Raw genomic sequence first — 16,067 nt, forward strand, 5'->3', positions numbered from 1 at the left:
ACAACGGTTTAGAGATACTATGTCACGGATATCTATACTATTACATAGCCGATAAATTTCATGCAGATATAAACATCCTGTATACGAGACGTCCCAAATGTTCTTCTTAATTATGCAGTTACCCTACAGGCGTAGGTAATGATGCGTGAACGGTACCGTAGTATTATTTTTATGATACGTTTTAATTTTACAAAGCTATTTGAAAGACGCTATATTTGCCACGCTTCGATCGCTACGCAGGCATATACGTACGGATTACACCACGTTACAACGTATCGAGCGACCTATGTATCGGCGATATATGTTACCGAAACCGGATACGTGCGGGCGAGCGTACGCATCTTCGTCAGCGAGCGAGTATGGTGTGCAATATGCACCAACAGTCGCCCATAAAAGCGCGTGTAATAAAGGAAGTTAACGCACTATCGACATGTGCCAGACTGGCGAGAGGAACGTTACATTCGAATAACGTGTAATGTTTTTTACGGGTTTAAAAAACGGAATTTATTGTTTTTTTTTTAATCTATTTCACATGATTCATTTTTAACAAATTCTATTGTTAACAAAATTCCATTCTTTTTCATATCTCGCGCATAAAACATTTAAAAAATTGAAACGTGACGTAGGAATAAAGTTTTGAAATATATAGATATATATATAAAATATACACATATATTTATAAATATAACAAAGTGTAGAAATGTAATAAAAGCAGAAGTGCACGATAAAATTATAAATAGAATTCTATCGCGAATTCTGACGTGAGAAAATTGTAGCGTCTAAAGTAGCGATTTAAATAACGGACCATTTCTAAGTAAAGCTAATGTCTGGAGCAACGATAAACAGAAAATTATACGACGTATACGAATGTGCTTTGCAATTTAATCTAATTGTCGGTTTTGTCTGATAAATCATGATGAAATCATGAGTTTAATTTCGCAGTGTTACGACAAGCCAAAAATTGATACCTTTTCAAATTATTCTAGAAACATTAGCGAGAATCAGTCATATCTAAAATAATTTGTTTCTCAATCAAGATAATTCTTTCGGGATCGTGTCGTGTATCGTTACGCAAGCGAGAGATATACATGATGTGCTATATGTAAGGCCAAGGTACAAGGAATTATACGGTTTCCAGATAGGTAAACATACATCTTGTGTGTGTTACGGACATACAACTTCCTTATCACGCAGAGATAATTTTCAATTTATATTTATTCTTTGTAACGATAGAATAAATGAAGAAAAACTACTATTCATAAACTTAAATTATTAACGCTCTAAATTTCTTACAGTGAAATCTCACTCCAAGAAAGTGAAAATACAGCCATCTTTCACTTTTTGAAAAACATGATAATTTTAATATTTTTAGAATGAATTTTCATTTCAAAGGAGTGAAATCTCACTTTTTTGGAGTGAAAATTGGCACTCTTTTTCAAAGGGGTGGTTGTATTTTCACTCTCTGGGAGTGAGATTTCACTGCAAGAAATTTAGAGTGAAGAGATTCATAATCTAAAAACGCCTCTTTCTTCTGTATGCTTCTTCTGCGAATTACAGTTTCTCTTGAACAATGAACATTACCATCAGCTATCGATCTCAACGGCGGGGACACTGACTTCCTCGGTTTACAAACGCATCTTCTATAGAACGAACGAGGTCACCGCGAGTGTAAGTCCAGCGGAACGCGCTGCGTTAGCGAAAATAGAGCAATTCGAAGCCGCAATTGTACGAAAGGTGTAACGGCGAGCAGTGGTCGAGGAGAGTACGTTGAACTTTCTACGTCGATGGAAATATGACAAAAGCCGTGACTCATGGATGAGCTGTCGACGCACGTTCGTCCGTCTCATCCGTCTGCCCATTCGTTCGCTACGAATCGCCAGTGAAGTGAATAGAAGCGACCCGCATCGTGCGGTTTTCTGCTATCTCTCCTAATCCTTCGGGAAAAAATGTATCGAAAGGAAAATGTAGACAAGAATTTTGTCTGAAAACGATAACATAATACAATGTAATGATATACAAAAATTTTCACATTCTACATCGGAATTTCTAGGGTACAAAAATTAGAAAAATCTTTTTAAATTTATCAGAATTTGAAGAATCGGTTTTATAATTTTATTTATCTCCGAGAATGTTTGAGAGAAATATTAATTACATTGTTGAGAAATCGAGTAATGTTTAATTACTTGCAAAGTTTATTTCTAAAATTTTTATGAGTCACATCTTCGTACATCTCTACAATTTTTTTTTAGTATCTATTTAGACACGCGCAATTTAATTGTTTATATCACCGGCGAGCGTGTATGCAAATAATAATTTTGTAATTTATATGCATAGACAATTAGAAAAACCCGTGATTGTCGGACTATGCAATTAAGAGAAATCTAGAAGAATCTAATAAAACGCCTATGTAATTGCATCATATACGTAATACAAACAGAAAGTAGACAGAAATACTAGAAAATTACTGGAAACCGAAATAATTGCAATTTTCGTAATTTCGTTTATCAGCTTTCCCTCCTCCTCGTCGAGAATCGAAACCTCAATATCGCAAACGTGTCATTTACGTCGTATTATTTAATTCCTCGTGGACGCGTTGTATTGGAAAAAGCGAGATTATGCATGCGAACGAGCCAAGTGTTACGAGGACAAATTTCTACACTTCGTGGAGAGCGTTTCCGCGCTCACTTTATGAGACTACCGAGTGTCGTGAAAGTCTATTCCATAGAATTTTATATTTTTGAACGACTAAAAAACAAAAAAACATGTCTTCGTCTTCGCGCGAAGATTGATCGTTTCAACTCGGAAGTTTCCTTTATGAAAAGAAGAATTTTTACACTTGACTAATCACCAACCATTTCTTATGGAAATTCTTTATGGAATTTATCTAGATTGAAAACTCAGATTTGTAATGATTTGATAAATCTATCCTAGAAACGTATCTTTTATCTAAAAAAAAAATAATGGTTCCTATTTTGAGAATGTAAAATATAATTTTTTTTATAAACTTGAGACGCTGTATGCTTTTCGTAGAAGTCTTATAAATTACAAATTATATGAATTACATGAATTATATGAAATGACGTGAATATATGCAACAACGTTATAATTGGACACGGGAATAATTACATTCGCGAAATTTAAAAAGATAAATTACGTATGCCATGATTTTACATTTTAAACTGAACCAGCTGAAAAGAAACTGCTACTTGTGGCTAACTCGTTTTTAACATAATTTAGTATAGCTCCAAGATAAACGCCCGTCTTTCGTGGCCAAGCGTTTTCATCGGCGGGATTAAAGTGCCATGGCGCACTTTAAAATTGCATTCGCCGCCGTGGAATTACGCGAGATCTAATTACGCGCTTAACTGGACGAGGCGTTTCGCACTCATAGAGCGAATTAAATGTTACCAAGGCAAACGTCATGAATGATATCGCGTTGTGTCCCACAACTCGGGCGATTACTTTTTGCACACGTTAAATTAGAATTTTCTAGACGTATCGCATCTATCCGTATCATCGTTCACTACTTCCCGTCGTAAACCGGCTTCAACGATTTCTTTATACTCGAGAGACTCATAAATGGGACGCACGTTAGTCGAAATCGATTTTGCGAATTATAAAAGATCTCGATCGCAACGAGTCGAATCACCGATGCAGATAGAAACTTTAGAGTGTCGGACAAACATAAATATCCAACAAATGAAACATAAGATATCAATTCTTTAATGAGTTTTTTAAATACATCTGTAATAATACGATAATCGTCGTTAAAGTAAAGTGATATAATATTGAATTGACAGCACGAAGTTATTGTGTCAAGTGCGTTATCTCGACACACGTGTATATTGCACACACCTTGGATTGTGCAAATTCTGAGGTCACGGGCGCTTATCTAAATGTATTCGCACTGCTTTGTTTATTACTGATACTTTCCTCCCAAAACGCGAATACGAGATCCATCACGATTAATCAGTGATAATCAAACGCGACAAGCTATCAGATATACAGCATGTGTAAAAGAGACAGCAGAAGAACACATATATCGTATATTCTTCTGAATTATTGATCATCAATGAGCCGAGTCTCACAAGAATGCATTTACGTTTTATCTTCATTTATTTTTCTTCTTTTTATCTTTATCTACGCACCCTATGAAATATCACGGATTTTAATTTTAAAAAATATTTATACAAAAATGTTAGGGAAATCTATAATATACATAACATAAAATAATATTTTCGTACATTTTCATGTGATATTTTTCTAGAATACACCGCTCTGATTATCTTCGTTATTTCGATTTAATTTGTGCGGTCGTATTGCACAAATTAAAGTTTAATAATAATAAAAAAATTAAATAAAAAATTAAATTACTTTTTACGAATTTATAATTTTTTAAAAATATATAATAACGAATATATATATGACAAGGAATCCTAAATGCATTTGTCACGAATTCGAAAATTGGATTCGTTATAAGAATGATACTTTAATATAAATTTGATTCTTGTGGTGTTACTTTTCTCAAATGTAACTCCAACCGATATGACATACTCTGAAAGTATCTCATCGCGTCACAAGCTCATCTATCGATTTCCGTAAAATACTCCGCCCGCGTTTGCATTATAGATGCAGCCGCTTGTTGCATCGCACAACAATAATACTTGCGGAACAAAGTTCACTGCTATTCACGCATTATAAAGTATTTTTATTATTGATTCTCTAACTATAAGACAAAAAGATGCCTTAAATTTCGGAAGCAGCAATGGTAATATCGCATAATTGCACAAAGTTCTTTTGTAGTTTTTGTAGAAAATTTCTGATAAAAATATGAAGAAATAATTTTATTAAAAGATTCTCGTTAATGAGAAAAACAATTTATTTCTGATATTTCCCTGCAATTTAATTTAGGAATTCCGCGACTAAAAAGAAAAGGAAAGTCATTCTATAACATTCATCATGCAAGCTTAACAATTCAAGTATTTTATCATCTTTAAGGCTCCTAAGCAGTCACCACAGCCATATTGAATCGTGACGTCAGAAACGAGAAATGACACATTTTTATTACATGCCATTTATAAATAAAAGCAATTTGGATAAAACGAAATGATGAGATTGCTTTAAAATATTTGTAAAAATGGACGAAAACTATACTTATCCCCCTTGACAGTCAATAAAGTGCTTTTATTCAATGCGTAGCTTATTTTCACTTACACGTGTCTTTTATTACTTTTTACGGTTATTTACTGACTGTCAAAAGGGATAAGCATAGTTTTCGTCCATTTTCACAAATGTTTTAAAGCAATCTCATCATTCCGTTTTAACGAAATTGTCTTTATTCATAAATGGCAATATTCATAAATGGTAATAAAAATTAACATGTCATTTCTCGCTTCTGACGTTACGATTCAATCTGGCTGTGGTGACTACTCAGGAGCCTTAATAACAGTTTTACTTCGCACAATCCAAGAATCACTTGGGATAAAATCGCCGATTTGCGAAAGCGTAACGCGTTCGTGCCTGTAACACACGATGTCAACGACTAACATACAACAGTTTGACATTCCTCGACGTTCTGGTGATACCAACGATTCTGGCAACGTCGACAATAGCTCAGCCAATTCCAATGAATCCAATGTCAGTCGCAATTCTCGCGATTCCCACTGTTGAAGGTACACGCGGCGAATAAAGGAGCGCACATCGAGTGACGGCTCCGAGCAAGTGGCAAGTGGTTTCGCAATCGCGAAATCAAGGCGCGTCAACGGTATGCGAAGGGTAACCCCGAGATAACCCTGCAAGCAGTCATTCGTGAATTCTTCATACCGTTATCCCCAGCAACGAAAGTCAGAATGAAAGAGGTCGCAAAATTGTCGCGTGCGAAAATTCCTTTTCTCTTCTCATTCTTTTTTCAGGAAATTTACAACAGCTAGTAGTAACCTTAACGGGAACGATAAGAAGATGTATCATTCATATAGCATAATGTATTTTACAACCGAACAACGTATTCTAGCGACGAGTAATTGTGGCGATACCAGTAATTATCGCGTGACGCTTGTAATTTCAGTGGAAAAATGGCTTACTGAATCAAAGGGCTCTGGATAACGGCGTGATAAATGACACGACAAAATAATTACGTAAAGCAGGAAAAGAGGTTTATACATAATACTTGTTCACGATGTAATTCTTAAAAGCTACGACACAAAAAGAAACTTAAACAGCAAGTAAATCAATATTTTGAATTATGTGCTTATTGTATTATGATTATTGTCTTAAGTCCTGTTTACAATGGAAGTAATATTGGGAGCTTTCCAGCAGAGGCACAAATAAACGCAAGAGTAATTCTGTCTTTGTTTCTTATTGATTATCAAAACTTGTGCCAATTTGTGTCTCTTGCTGAAAAGCTCTCGTTACATAGTAAGCAGCAAGAAAATGTAAGAAACCGACCAATCATAAATCGATTGTTTCCCTTACATTCAATTATGATTGGTCAATTTCTTATGGCTTACAATTTATTATTACTTACACAACTTATTACTTTCACTGTGGACAGTTAGACAGTCCTTTATAGACTTTCTAAGTCATAACCTAAGCCTTAAGTCATAAGCTATAAGAAATTAACCAATCGTAATCGATTATTCTTCTCACATTCGACTGTGATTGGTTAATGTCTTATGATTTAAGACTTAAAACATAGCTTATATTGTAGAAAGCCCATTATAATTGACCGAATCGCTTACGTCTTACTTGTCTTACATTGTTTTATATGTCATAATCTTAAAACTCGGCGAAGCTCTCGCATTTATTCCTCCATTTATTTCTCGCATCGATTTCGCATTTATCCGCTAATTACGGAATTTTCTAATTATTCCGTGCTCGCGACATCAGTCTCGTTCTCTACGAACGTAACAATCGCTCGGTATCTTTGGCCGTGAGCGCGAGCGCGAGCGAGAGAGCGCGACCTTATTCCGACGACAAGTTCCCGTCTTCCCGATCCCGTTGCATCGGCGTGGTACAACGCGAGGACGACCTCAACGAACATCACGGAAATCACTGTAGGGAGCGACGTCAAAAAAATTCTAGGCTTGGGTGCCAGAAGTGGGATTTCCCCAACCGGATTTTTTCTCTCCCTTTCTTTCTCTCGTTGCCCTCCCCCCTCTCTCTCTCTCTCTCTTCGTTCGCCTCCTTTTCCTTCTTTCTCATTCTTTACCTGTCCAAACATCTGCGTCATCTGTGATAATTCTTTATTATCTGACATTTCACGTTATTTCCTTTTACAAGGATGAACGTTGCTTTACAGTATTCAATTTTAGACGGTCGTCTCGAAAAAAAAAAAAAAAATACGTACAGTGTTTTAAACGTTAGCTGTTCTCCCTTATTCGCTCCATCGCGCCGTTTCTCTTTCTTCAACGAGCGCGACGGCCGCTGCTCACGCCGTCTCACTCGAGCCTTCCCCGCTTCGAAAAGAATCCTCCGTGATACGCAACAGGTTATCGAAAGGTATCCGTGTGCGCGCTCGCCGCGGCGCATATATACACAAATATGTAAATGACATTTGTATACACGCGCGCGCGCGCGTACACAGACAGAGGCACACACGACGACAGACACTCACCGTGCTCGGCGACCGCCAAGGATCCAGCCAGGAGAGCGCACAGGACAACTAATAGCAGGGAGATCCACGTCGACCTTCGACATCCGTTTGCACCGTCAAAGTAGCACCACCGTTCCTCCTTACGCGCCATAATTGCGTCAACTTTGACACGACGAAGGTTTCTAATCCGTCCCGTCTTTCCGCTTTACGGAGGGCTTCGCTCGAAAGCTACGAACGAGCGAGCGTCGTGAGTTCCCTCGACAGCGCACTCGCAGACGAAGCGAGTACGAAGCGGAGCGCGACGGAAAAACGGTGAACGCGCGCGCGCGCGTACACTTACGACGGCGGCGGCGGCGGCGGCGGAAGAACGTGGAAGGATGGAGAGACGCACAAAGGTGTGGGTGGCGAAGGGAGAACCGGATGGAGAGGAAAGACAGGGAATATCAAAGGGTGACTCGGAACTCGCGAAAAAGAGAGAAAGAGAGCGAGAGAAGAAAACGGGAGAGCAGTTGAACGCGCCGCCGCGTCAACGAGTTCTCGTCTCGCGGGAAGAAGAGGATGTTCCGGAACGGAATCGGGTAGAGCGCACCGCCGGGAAAAAGCGCGTCTCCTTCGACCGATCCGTGTAAATTTTCCCTGTCGAACGAACACGGGGGCGAAAGCCAAAAGCGATTCGTTAAGAGTTTATTACAAATTACGCGACGACACACTGACGACGACCCGAGCGAGAGTCTCTACTCGAACTCGAACGGTTCGTGAAAAGCTGGTCCTGAAGCGCGACTCGATCTTCAAACCGGTACCATCCGACGGCGGACCACGGCGACGACGACGACGACGACGACGACGACGGCGGCGGCGGCGGCGGCAGCAGCGACAGCACTCGCTTACGACGCGAACGGCATGCTCGCTCTCACTAGTCATTCGCCGCGCTCGCCAGTCTCTCTCTCCGCTCTCGCCCACTCCGGAGCGACCTCGAGAGTATCTAGATAATCATCTAGGTAGACGCGCTCTTACATGCCAGATAACGCGCCAGAACGCTAGCGCGATCGACTCGTCTCGATTAGCACCGTTCAATAATGATCGCGATGTCTATGGAAGTCCTTAGAGATAAAACAATGAAGAAATTTTATTAATTGAAAATTCATTGAAACGACAAAGGCATAATTGAAAAAATAAAACAGTTAACAATGAGTTAAATATTCATGAGATATATAAGATAATTTTTTTTCTTTTATATCTCTCTTGATATATCATATTTATAGACGCGCGTGCAGATTTGAATCAATTATTAGTGTCAAATAAAAAATGACAATTCTACGCGTAACTCGCCGCGAAATTTTCTTGTCGACAAGGAAGACAACTATTGTATCGAAGCAAGATAATATCAGCTGATCACAAGAAGAAGATATTTTATTGCAATTGAGTTTTTCATATATTAACTTAATATATTTATTAAATCATTATTTGATGACGATAAGCAATGCACAGATTACCGATTGAGACTTTCGATCATGTAATTGTCTGTGAACCGGCGTTCATAGAACAAGGAACTCGTGGAAGCAACTTCGAGCGAAGATAGAACTTCTTTGCGAAATGAATCGGGGGATGACACTGGTGATATTGGCGATATCTCCGTAAAATCGCTTCGAAAATCCTTTAAACACGGAGTGTCGATCAAGTGATGTTGTCCAAAAATTGCCTGAAAAAGTTATAAATTCTTTAAAAAATTTAAAAAGTTATAAAATTAAAATATGAAAGAGTCTCTATAGCCTTTAAATAAAAATAAAACATAAAGAGATTCCCGATAATTAAAATAAAATACTAATAAAAAGTTAGAGTCAGCGCAGTAAGAAATACATAACTTATAATATTAAATATATGACCTCTCATACTTTGTCTTTTTCGTCATTGATGATGGCTCCAATGGAGCCAAAAGGTTCGAGTTAAAAATAATAAAATTAAAATACCATTAAAATTCAAACAAAACTCCACGTTAAAAGTTCTCTCTCTCTCTCTCTCTCTCTCTCATTCTTTAAATCCCCTGATTTTACCGTGACGTTCGTCTTATCCGAAAACGTTCGATAGCATTGCTTGACGTCAGCATCGCGTGGGAATGATAGGGTCGCCTGCACTTGTTGCCTCTGTCGAGCTTTCTTCCGTAACATGTACGATCTGTCGGTCGTACGACGAATGCGATCTACATCGTCCAACGCTTCCAGGGTCGGCGCCAACTTGGAATCGCGTATCCTCGCGAGCTCGTCTTTCTCTAAGATCTCATCTGCTCTCTTGGCCATTGCAATAAGCTTTTTCTGACGGTCCTCGATTGAAATGCCCCATGAATGATGCCACTGCACCATGTGAACGATCAGATGCGCGTCCACGCTCAATGGGATGACGCCGGTCTGCTCCAAATATCTGCTAAGCTCCGTCCACATCTGACCGAGCTTCAGTCGTAGATACATGTCGGCGCAACATAGTGTTATCTAAAAAAATCCGAACACAATGATTCATTCTGATATTATGTAAAAAATTTAATATTACTATGTTTGAAGAAATGGTCTGATCAAGGATAATGTATCTTACGTGATCTTTTGTTGGCAATTCCTCAAGTAGAATCTTATAATGCTTCTTAGCGATTTCGTATTTGTCGCCGTCTCTCTCAATTATTTTCAAAATACTAAAGATTTTTGATCGTACCGAACCAAGCATGTCAGCTATAGTGGGACTAGCGTCTTCCGTAAGCTGGAAACGATAGGTGTCTATCCACTGCTTGGTGCCCATCTGAGGAAATTCAGGATCTAAAATTACGAACGAATTCAATTACGTATAATTAAAAAAATTTGCTTAACTTTTTGTTCCAATTTATTCCTTAATTTACATAAATAATTAAAAAATGTTTAGATAGATATTTCTTAAATAAAGAGAGCTTCTCTGCTTTCCTAATTATCGAAAATATTCCGTATTTTTACGTCCAGAATTTTAAGCGATTTTCAAGAATTTAAGAAATGTTAAATTAAAGTAGATTTTCTGTGAAAAAATGTCTTCGTATATGAAGCTCGACATTTTGATTCGCGAGATTATACCTGCTATGGAACCGTCGGCGCGTCTTTTAATGCCGATCCTGTCTTCTTCTTCTCGCCAAATACTCATGAATAAAGACATCAGACCTGTCTTCTTATCAGCGCCTCTCCAGGTGCAGAGACATGGTCCGCAAAAGATGCTATCGCACATATCAGTCAGTGCACCGAGATACAAACACCTTACAGGGTAGCTCGCGACCTCAATGATGTCCAACACCGAGTACAATCCACCGCCGTTCAAGAAAATTTGAAGATTCTCAGGACATCGCACTATGCATTTCCAAACGTAAGCGCCTATTGCTAGCAACAGTCTGTCGAAAAATGATAAAAAAATTATTTGTAACATATTTGCTTCTATTTTTCATTTCAATATGTAAATTCTTTCTAAATTCAGTACGTACATTTCTTAAATTTTATAATAGCCTTAATATTTATAATCATTGACTAGTAATTAGTTAATACAATTTATTAATTAACGTAAGAAATTAATTAAATAATTAATATAGAAAATTATAATAAAAACCATCAAAGTAATATTTGTGTGAATTGTATTTGTGCAACGTTACCGCTGATCTATTTGAAAATCCTCGTTTCTTTGATGTAGACACTTTGCGAATATTTCTAAAATAAACTCGACGCTTCGTCGTTCGCACATCTGTTGAACAGACATTTGTTTTTTCATAAGCCCTTCTAGGGAGATCAGTAGCAATGTTAGAATTCGTTGCCTCCTCATCGTAAGCTTATCTAAACTCATTATATTGCTGAATAATTCTAAAATTAAAAAAGTAATATTTTTTATTAAGAATTCAAAGATCATTGTAAAAAAGTTTACATCAATTTTTATACTTGTCTATGAAATAACTTATAATATTTCTTACTAATTAATAACGGTATCATTCCGTGTTTTTGGAAATCCTCCAGAAGAAAGATGTTGTCCTGCAGAATTATCGAGCAAACGGATCTCGTAAAAATCATCGCAAGATACTCGTCGAATTCCACGTTCAAAATTTGCTTGAGCATCATCAGTAATCTGTGAGTATTAAAATTTATTTCATTTGGCTCCACATTAAAATCCAATTAATTTTTCTATGTTTTTTTTTACATAAGAGTGCCTTTGCGCTTCACAAATTCCGTTTCTATTCGTGGAGCTAACAGTGATAAGATATGCATTGCACGCTCCAAAAGAATTAGCGACGGAGAAGATCCTTTATCTTTTTTATTGTTCATGCAGAATTTAATGATCCGAAGAATAACTGGCATAATCATCGCTTTGTCCATCACCTAAAAAATTAAAAAATTATCTGTCAATACATATTTCTTAAAATTTAAAAATAACATATGTTTTTGTTAAAATAAATATGTTTTGAGATTGAATCTTCAATCCTAGAAAAATCATATTTAAAAAATAACAAGTTCAAAACATCTTTTACTTTTTCTTGATTAAAAAAAAAATTTTTTTCGTCTAACATTTTTTAAATAAAATTGATGCGAATAATTTACGAAGATGTAAACGTCGATATCTGCGAGGTAAGCGATGATCATCAGTAGGATCTTTTTGAAGAAGAGGTCCTCATCACTGTCGGAGAACTTAACATTTTCTGACCATATTTTAGTAGTGCCAGATTCAATTGTAGATAAAAGATTGACGATATCTTCCGCGATACCGTTACTGACAAGATCCCACGATGGTAAAGCCACGATTCCAGCGAGGATCAATGCGGCGATGTCGTTCCTGAACCTCAAATTGACGGCACAGTATTGACCGCGAAGTATCTGCCGTTTGAAGGAATACCTTAAGCCCCTGTACTGCGTCAGAAAACGTATATTTTATGCTTGATAGCTCATCTCTATTAAAGAGGAAGCTAAAGAATAATATCTTATAAATTAAAAAAAAGATAATAATGTGTCTATATAACAACCCTGAATAAAATTTATTTTATGATTATTTTTTTATCACATTTTGTCTTTAAATTTTTAATAGCTAATCGATTAAAGCGTGCTATCAAATAATACCACATGGCGCATTGCTTGGGCGATGGGAGGTCCTTCAGGTGTTCTGGTAGCGTTTTCGAAGATAACACCGATCTCATGAGACTCCACAAGAGTTTCATTATCAAGAGCATGATGTCCCACGGATATTCCTCTCCCTCAAGGGGTATGTCCATCGGTACGGTGCAACACGTAAGTTCCGTCGCGTAAGGAAGGTCCATCCTGGTTAACAACGTGTTCAGTATCCCAGCCTGCAGCATTCTGTGACCTTTATTCATAAATGTAAAGTTGTAGTCTATGCACGTAAAACAAGAGATGCCAGAGGTATTCTTTGAAGACCATCTTTGCTTTAATGTCCCGGCATGCTTGTTATTCCTCGGAATAATATTTGAATAAAATATGAGCTTATAATGTATAAGCATTCGGTATAGTGTTCTACTAAATTTCTTTTCAAATTTTTTGTCTTTAAGAAACTCAAAATATATATTTTTTTAAATATTCTTTCTGCTCAAAATGTTTAAAGAACATTTGAGAAAAATTTAAATTTAAATTGAATTTAATTGAGAAGAGTAATGTTTTTCTAATTTAAACAATATATAAAATATCTCGATTCGAGATTACTCACAACATTGATTTGAGATCGAGGCGACCATATAAGCCAGTTCTAAGATCTTCGGATATATTTTTGGCATAGCAGCCTCCAGCAGTTCAATGATGATAATCGGCAATCTAGAATTCTCCATAGCTCGACGACGAAAATCTAATTTCACTGCCGCAACGTTTATCGGTTTCATCTGCCTAATTAATAAACAATCAAGAGCCTCGTGGATCTGTTGGACATCTTTATTAGGCAAAATTGTTAGGAGATAACCAAGAAACGTAAAATAGTGTTCTATTATGACAGAACTAGTGAGACTCTCGGAAGCTTGTTTCAGTAAAGGCGGCTGACTGCATAACTGCAACATCCTATCCAAATGCTCCTGATAGTCGTTGGTTTCTTTGCTTTTCCAGGCCAGAAATTCCAATATCTTCATTATGGCCGGCAGGTGTTTGACTGGCTGTGAAAGGTATCTTTAAGAAAACACACTTAGAAATGATTAGAAAATATCGAGTAAACTGGAGCAAGTGAAAGCAAAATAGATACAACAAGCAACAAAGTATAAGAAATTAATTTTTAGTAAGCTATTATTAATTCTTAAATAATGCTTTTGTTACTACAATATTACTTAAGGCCTCAAAGATATTTTTATTAATTAATTATCCTCAAAAATTAATATAAATTTTACGTTCCTAAATTATAATTTTTTAAAAGCAAGTAAAAAAAGTGTAACATTTCCTATTTTGTCACATAAAAATTAGCTGGCTTTAAGGAGGTTCTCATGCTACTTCCTAGTCAATAGACAGTTTATTTATAATAATATGTAAAACAATTAAAATAATGGAATAAAAAGATTACTAACAATATCTTACGCCATTATACATAATTATTGTCATTTTATATGTTACTAAATATTTTTTAAATGACAAAATAAAAGTTGATTAAGATGCTCATTTGATGTATAAGCATCGTTCTCGAGCATCATCCATTTAACATATATTCTAGCTTTTTTCATTGACGAACATAAATTTCTTGTAAATTGTACAATCAGTTTAAATAAAACTTTACGAGAACAAACTTAAATGTTTATTTTATAATTATAACAATTTTTACATTGCACTATCTTGTATGCAGGTGTCTCAATTTAAAAGAAAATATAATTACAGAATAAGGTTACATCTCCAACTTGTAATGTAAAAAATTCTATAAAATTAGAATTAAATATCTTCAAAATGATACTATAAAAGTTAATGACATTTTTTCTAGGTATTATTGATATTATTAACATTTGTATTACGTGTATATTATAGACTTGTCTTATATTTCATCAAATGTGAGAACCTCCTTAATAATTCTCAGTCAAAAAGATTCTTATTTTTAATACGTGTAAATTAAAGGATACATAACCGTCGTCGCCGATTTCATGCAAGTAATCAGATAAAAGTCGTGATATCCGCTGGACATGATCATTGGTGACAGGATCCGACACGAGTTGTCGCAATTTCTGTACAGTATAATCCACATCTATTGGGCGACATTTTTCTGCATCATTCAAATATAATGGGGGACAATCGCAGTTCACGTATTTCGGACAGACCGACTTCTTGGCGGCAAAACGACGATCTTGCCGTTTCCGTTCCATTCGTGCTTAATCAAAAAAGATGGTTATACAAATTACATAGCAATCGTCGATCTTGTTTGAACATTAATCATACATTGATAATAAATTAACTTCGCGTTGCAAATCGACTGTATCTTGTTTCGCTCACGATACACTTTTTCTACCGAACGCAGCATGCGATGATTGCAAAGTTGTCAGGTTCGTCCGTGTGATACATTATTATATTATATCGATAAATTAAGACAGCCCGAGTCTCGATGAAATGAGAAACGCACCAAAAGAAAGATCCACGCAAACCGGTAACACGTGTTTGACGATTAATGAGAAGCGATATTCGCATTAAAATAAGTGTAATCATCTAGTAATAATTACGTTAATCGGATTTATTAAAATTTAAGAGGATTATATTTTACAGAAATGAAATAAAATAGTGAAACAATATTTTATGTTTCATTAATTATTTTATTTAAATGTTTTATAATGATATATAAATTGTGTTAAATAGGCGTGAAAAGATAAATTAATGAAAAAATAACGTCTTAAAAATAACAAAAATTCTGATTTACAGAATTTTATGTAAAATATAAACATTATATATAAATATTGTTTGCACAAAGGAAGCGGCGTAGGTAAAGATAACAACCCACTAACTGGCGCTCCCTGGACGTCAACACGCCAACTCACAAGTGAATGAGACGGGCCTTTCCTTTCTTCTTCAAATTGTGCTATTCAAACATATTCTCTTATGATTATGCAGTCCAATGTCATCCAAATCGTCCAATAAATATGGAAACATATCCTTATAAATCGACACTCATTATCAATCAGTATTTGTACAGTAATCAAATTACAAATTTTTTTCACATCTCCACAAATGTATGTTAACACGTGTTTAAAAAATTTAACTGTAATCGGCAGGTGTCTTCATATATACACTTACAAGTAATAGGTGTCTTCACACACACCCACTTACAAATAATAGGATTCACTTGATATAGGATGTTAAAAGAGAATTACAGATACAAATTTTATTCTTAGATTTTTTTATCAAATTGACATAAAAATTTTATTAAATATTATTTTCCTTTATTTTTTTTTTTAATTTCTTACAATTCCATTAATTGAATAATTGAATTGATTTCGAATAATTGAACACTGTTTAAAAATTTTGAGTAAAATCTGTTTTGC

The 16,067-nt window shown here is 35.9% G+C and overlaps 2 protein-coding genes across 2 annotated transcripts in view; both read right to left on the reverse strand.

The window, feature by feature from the left end:
* l(1)G0289 (plexin domain containing lethal (1) G0289) overlaps nucleotides 1–8,614 on the reverse strand; it is a 37,973-nt gene extending 29,359 nt beyond the window's left edge. Inside the window, exon 1 of the mRNA XM_018512934.1 lies at nucleotides 7,613–8,614. Within this exon, the coding sequence (XP_018368436.1) occupies nucleotides 7,613–7,742 (130 nt within the window). The 5' untranslated portion in view covers nucleotides 7,743–8,614. The remainder of the gene's footprint in view (nucleotides 1–7,612) is intronic.
* A 466-nt stretch (nucleotides 8,615–9,080) lies between these two features.
* On the reverse strand, nucleotides 9,081–14,984 carry LOC108764570 (cilia- and flagella-associated protein 69). The gene is made up of 11 exons (XM_018512853.1): nucleotides 14,661–14,984; nucleotides 13,286–13,718; nucleotides 12,685–12,928; nucleotides 12,172–12,472; nucleotides 11,774–11,952; nucleotides 11,550–11,701; nucleotides 11,238–11,442; nucleotides 10,675–10,982; nucleotides 10,175–10,389; nucleotides 9,643–10,074; nucleotides 9,081–9,290 (listed from the first exon to the last, which is right to left on the reverse strand). The coding sequence occupies exons 1-11, from the start codon at nucleotides 14,898–14,900 to the stop codon at nucleotides 9,081–9,083; spliced, it is 2,919 nt and encodes a 972-aa protein (XP_018368355.1). The 5' UTR covers nucleotides 14,901–14,984.
* Between the last annotated feature and the right edge of the window lie 1,083 nt (nucleotides 14,985–16,067).

Source organism: Trachymyrmex cornetzi, unplaced genomic scaffold, assembly GCF_001594075.2.
Source record: "Trachymyrmex cornetzi isolate Tcor2-1 unplaced genomic scaffold, Tcor1.1 scaffold44, whole genome shotgun sequence".
In the NCBI taxonomy this organism is placed as follows: domain Eukaryota; kingdom Metazoa; phylum Arthropoda; class Insecta; order Hymenoptera; family Formicidae; genus Trachymyrmex; species Trachymyrmex cornetzi.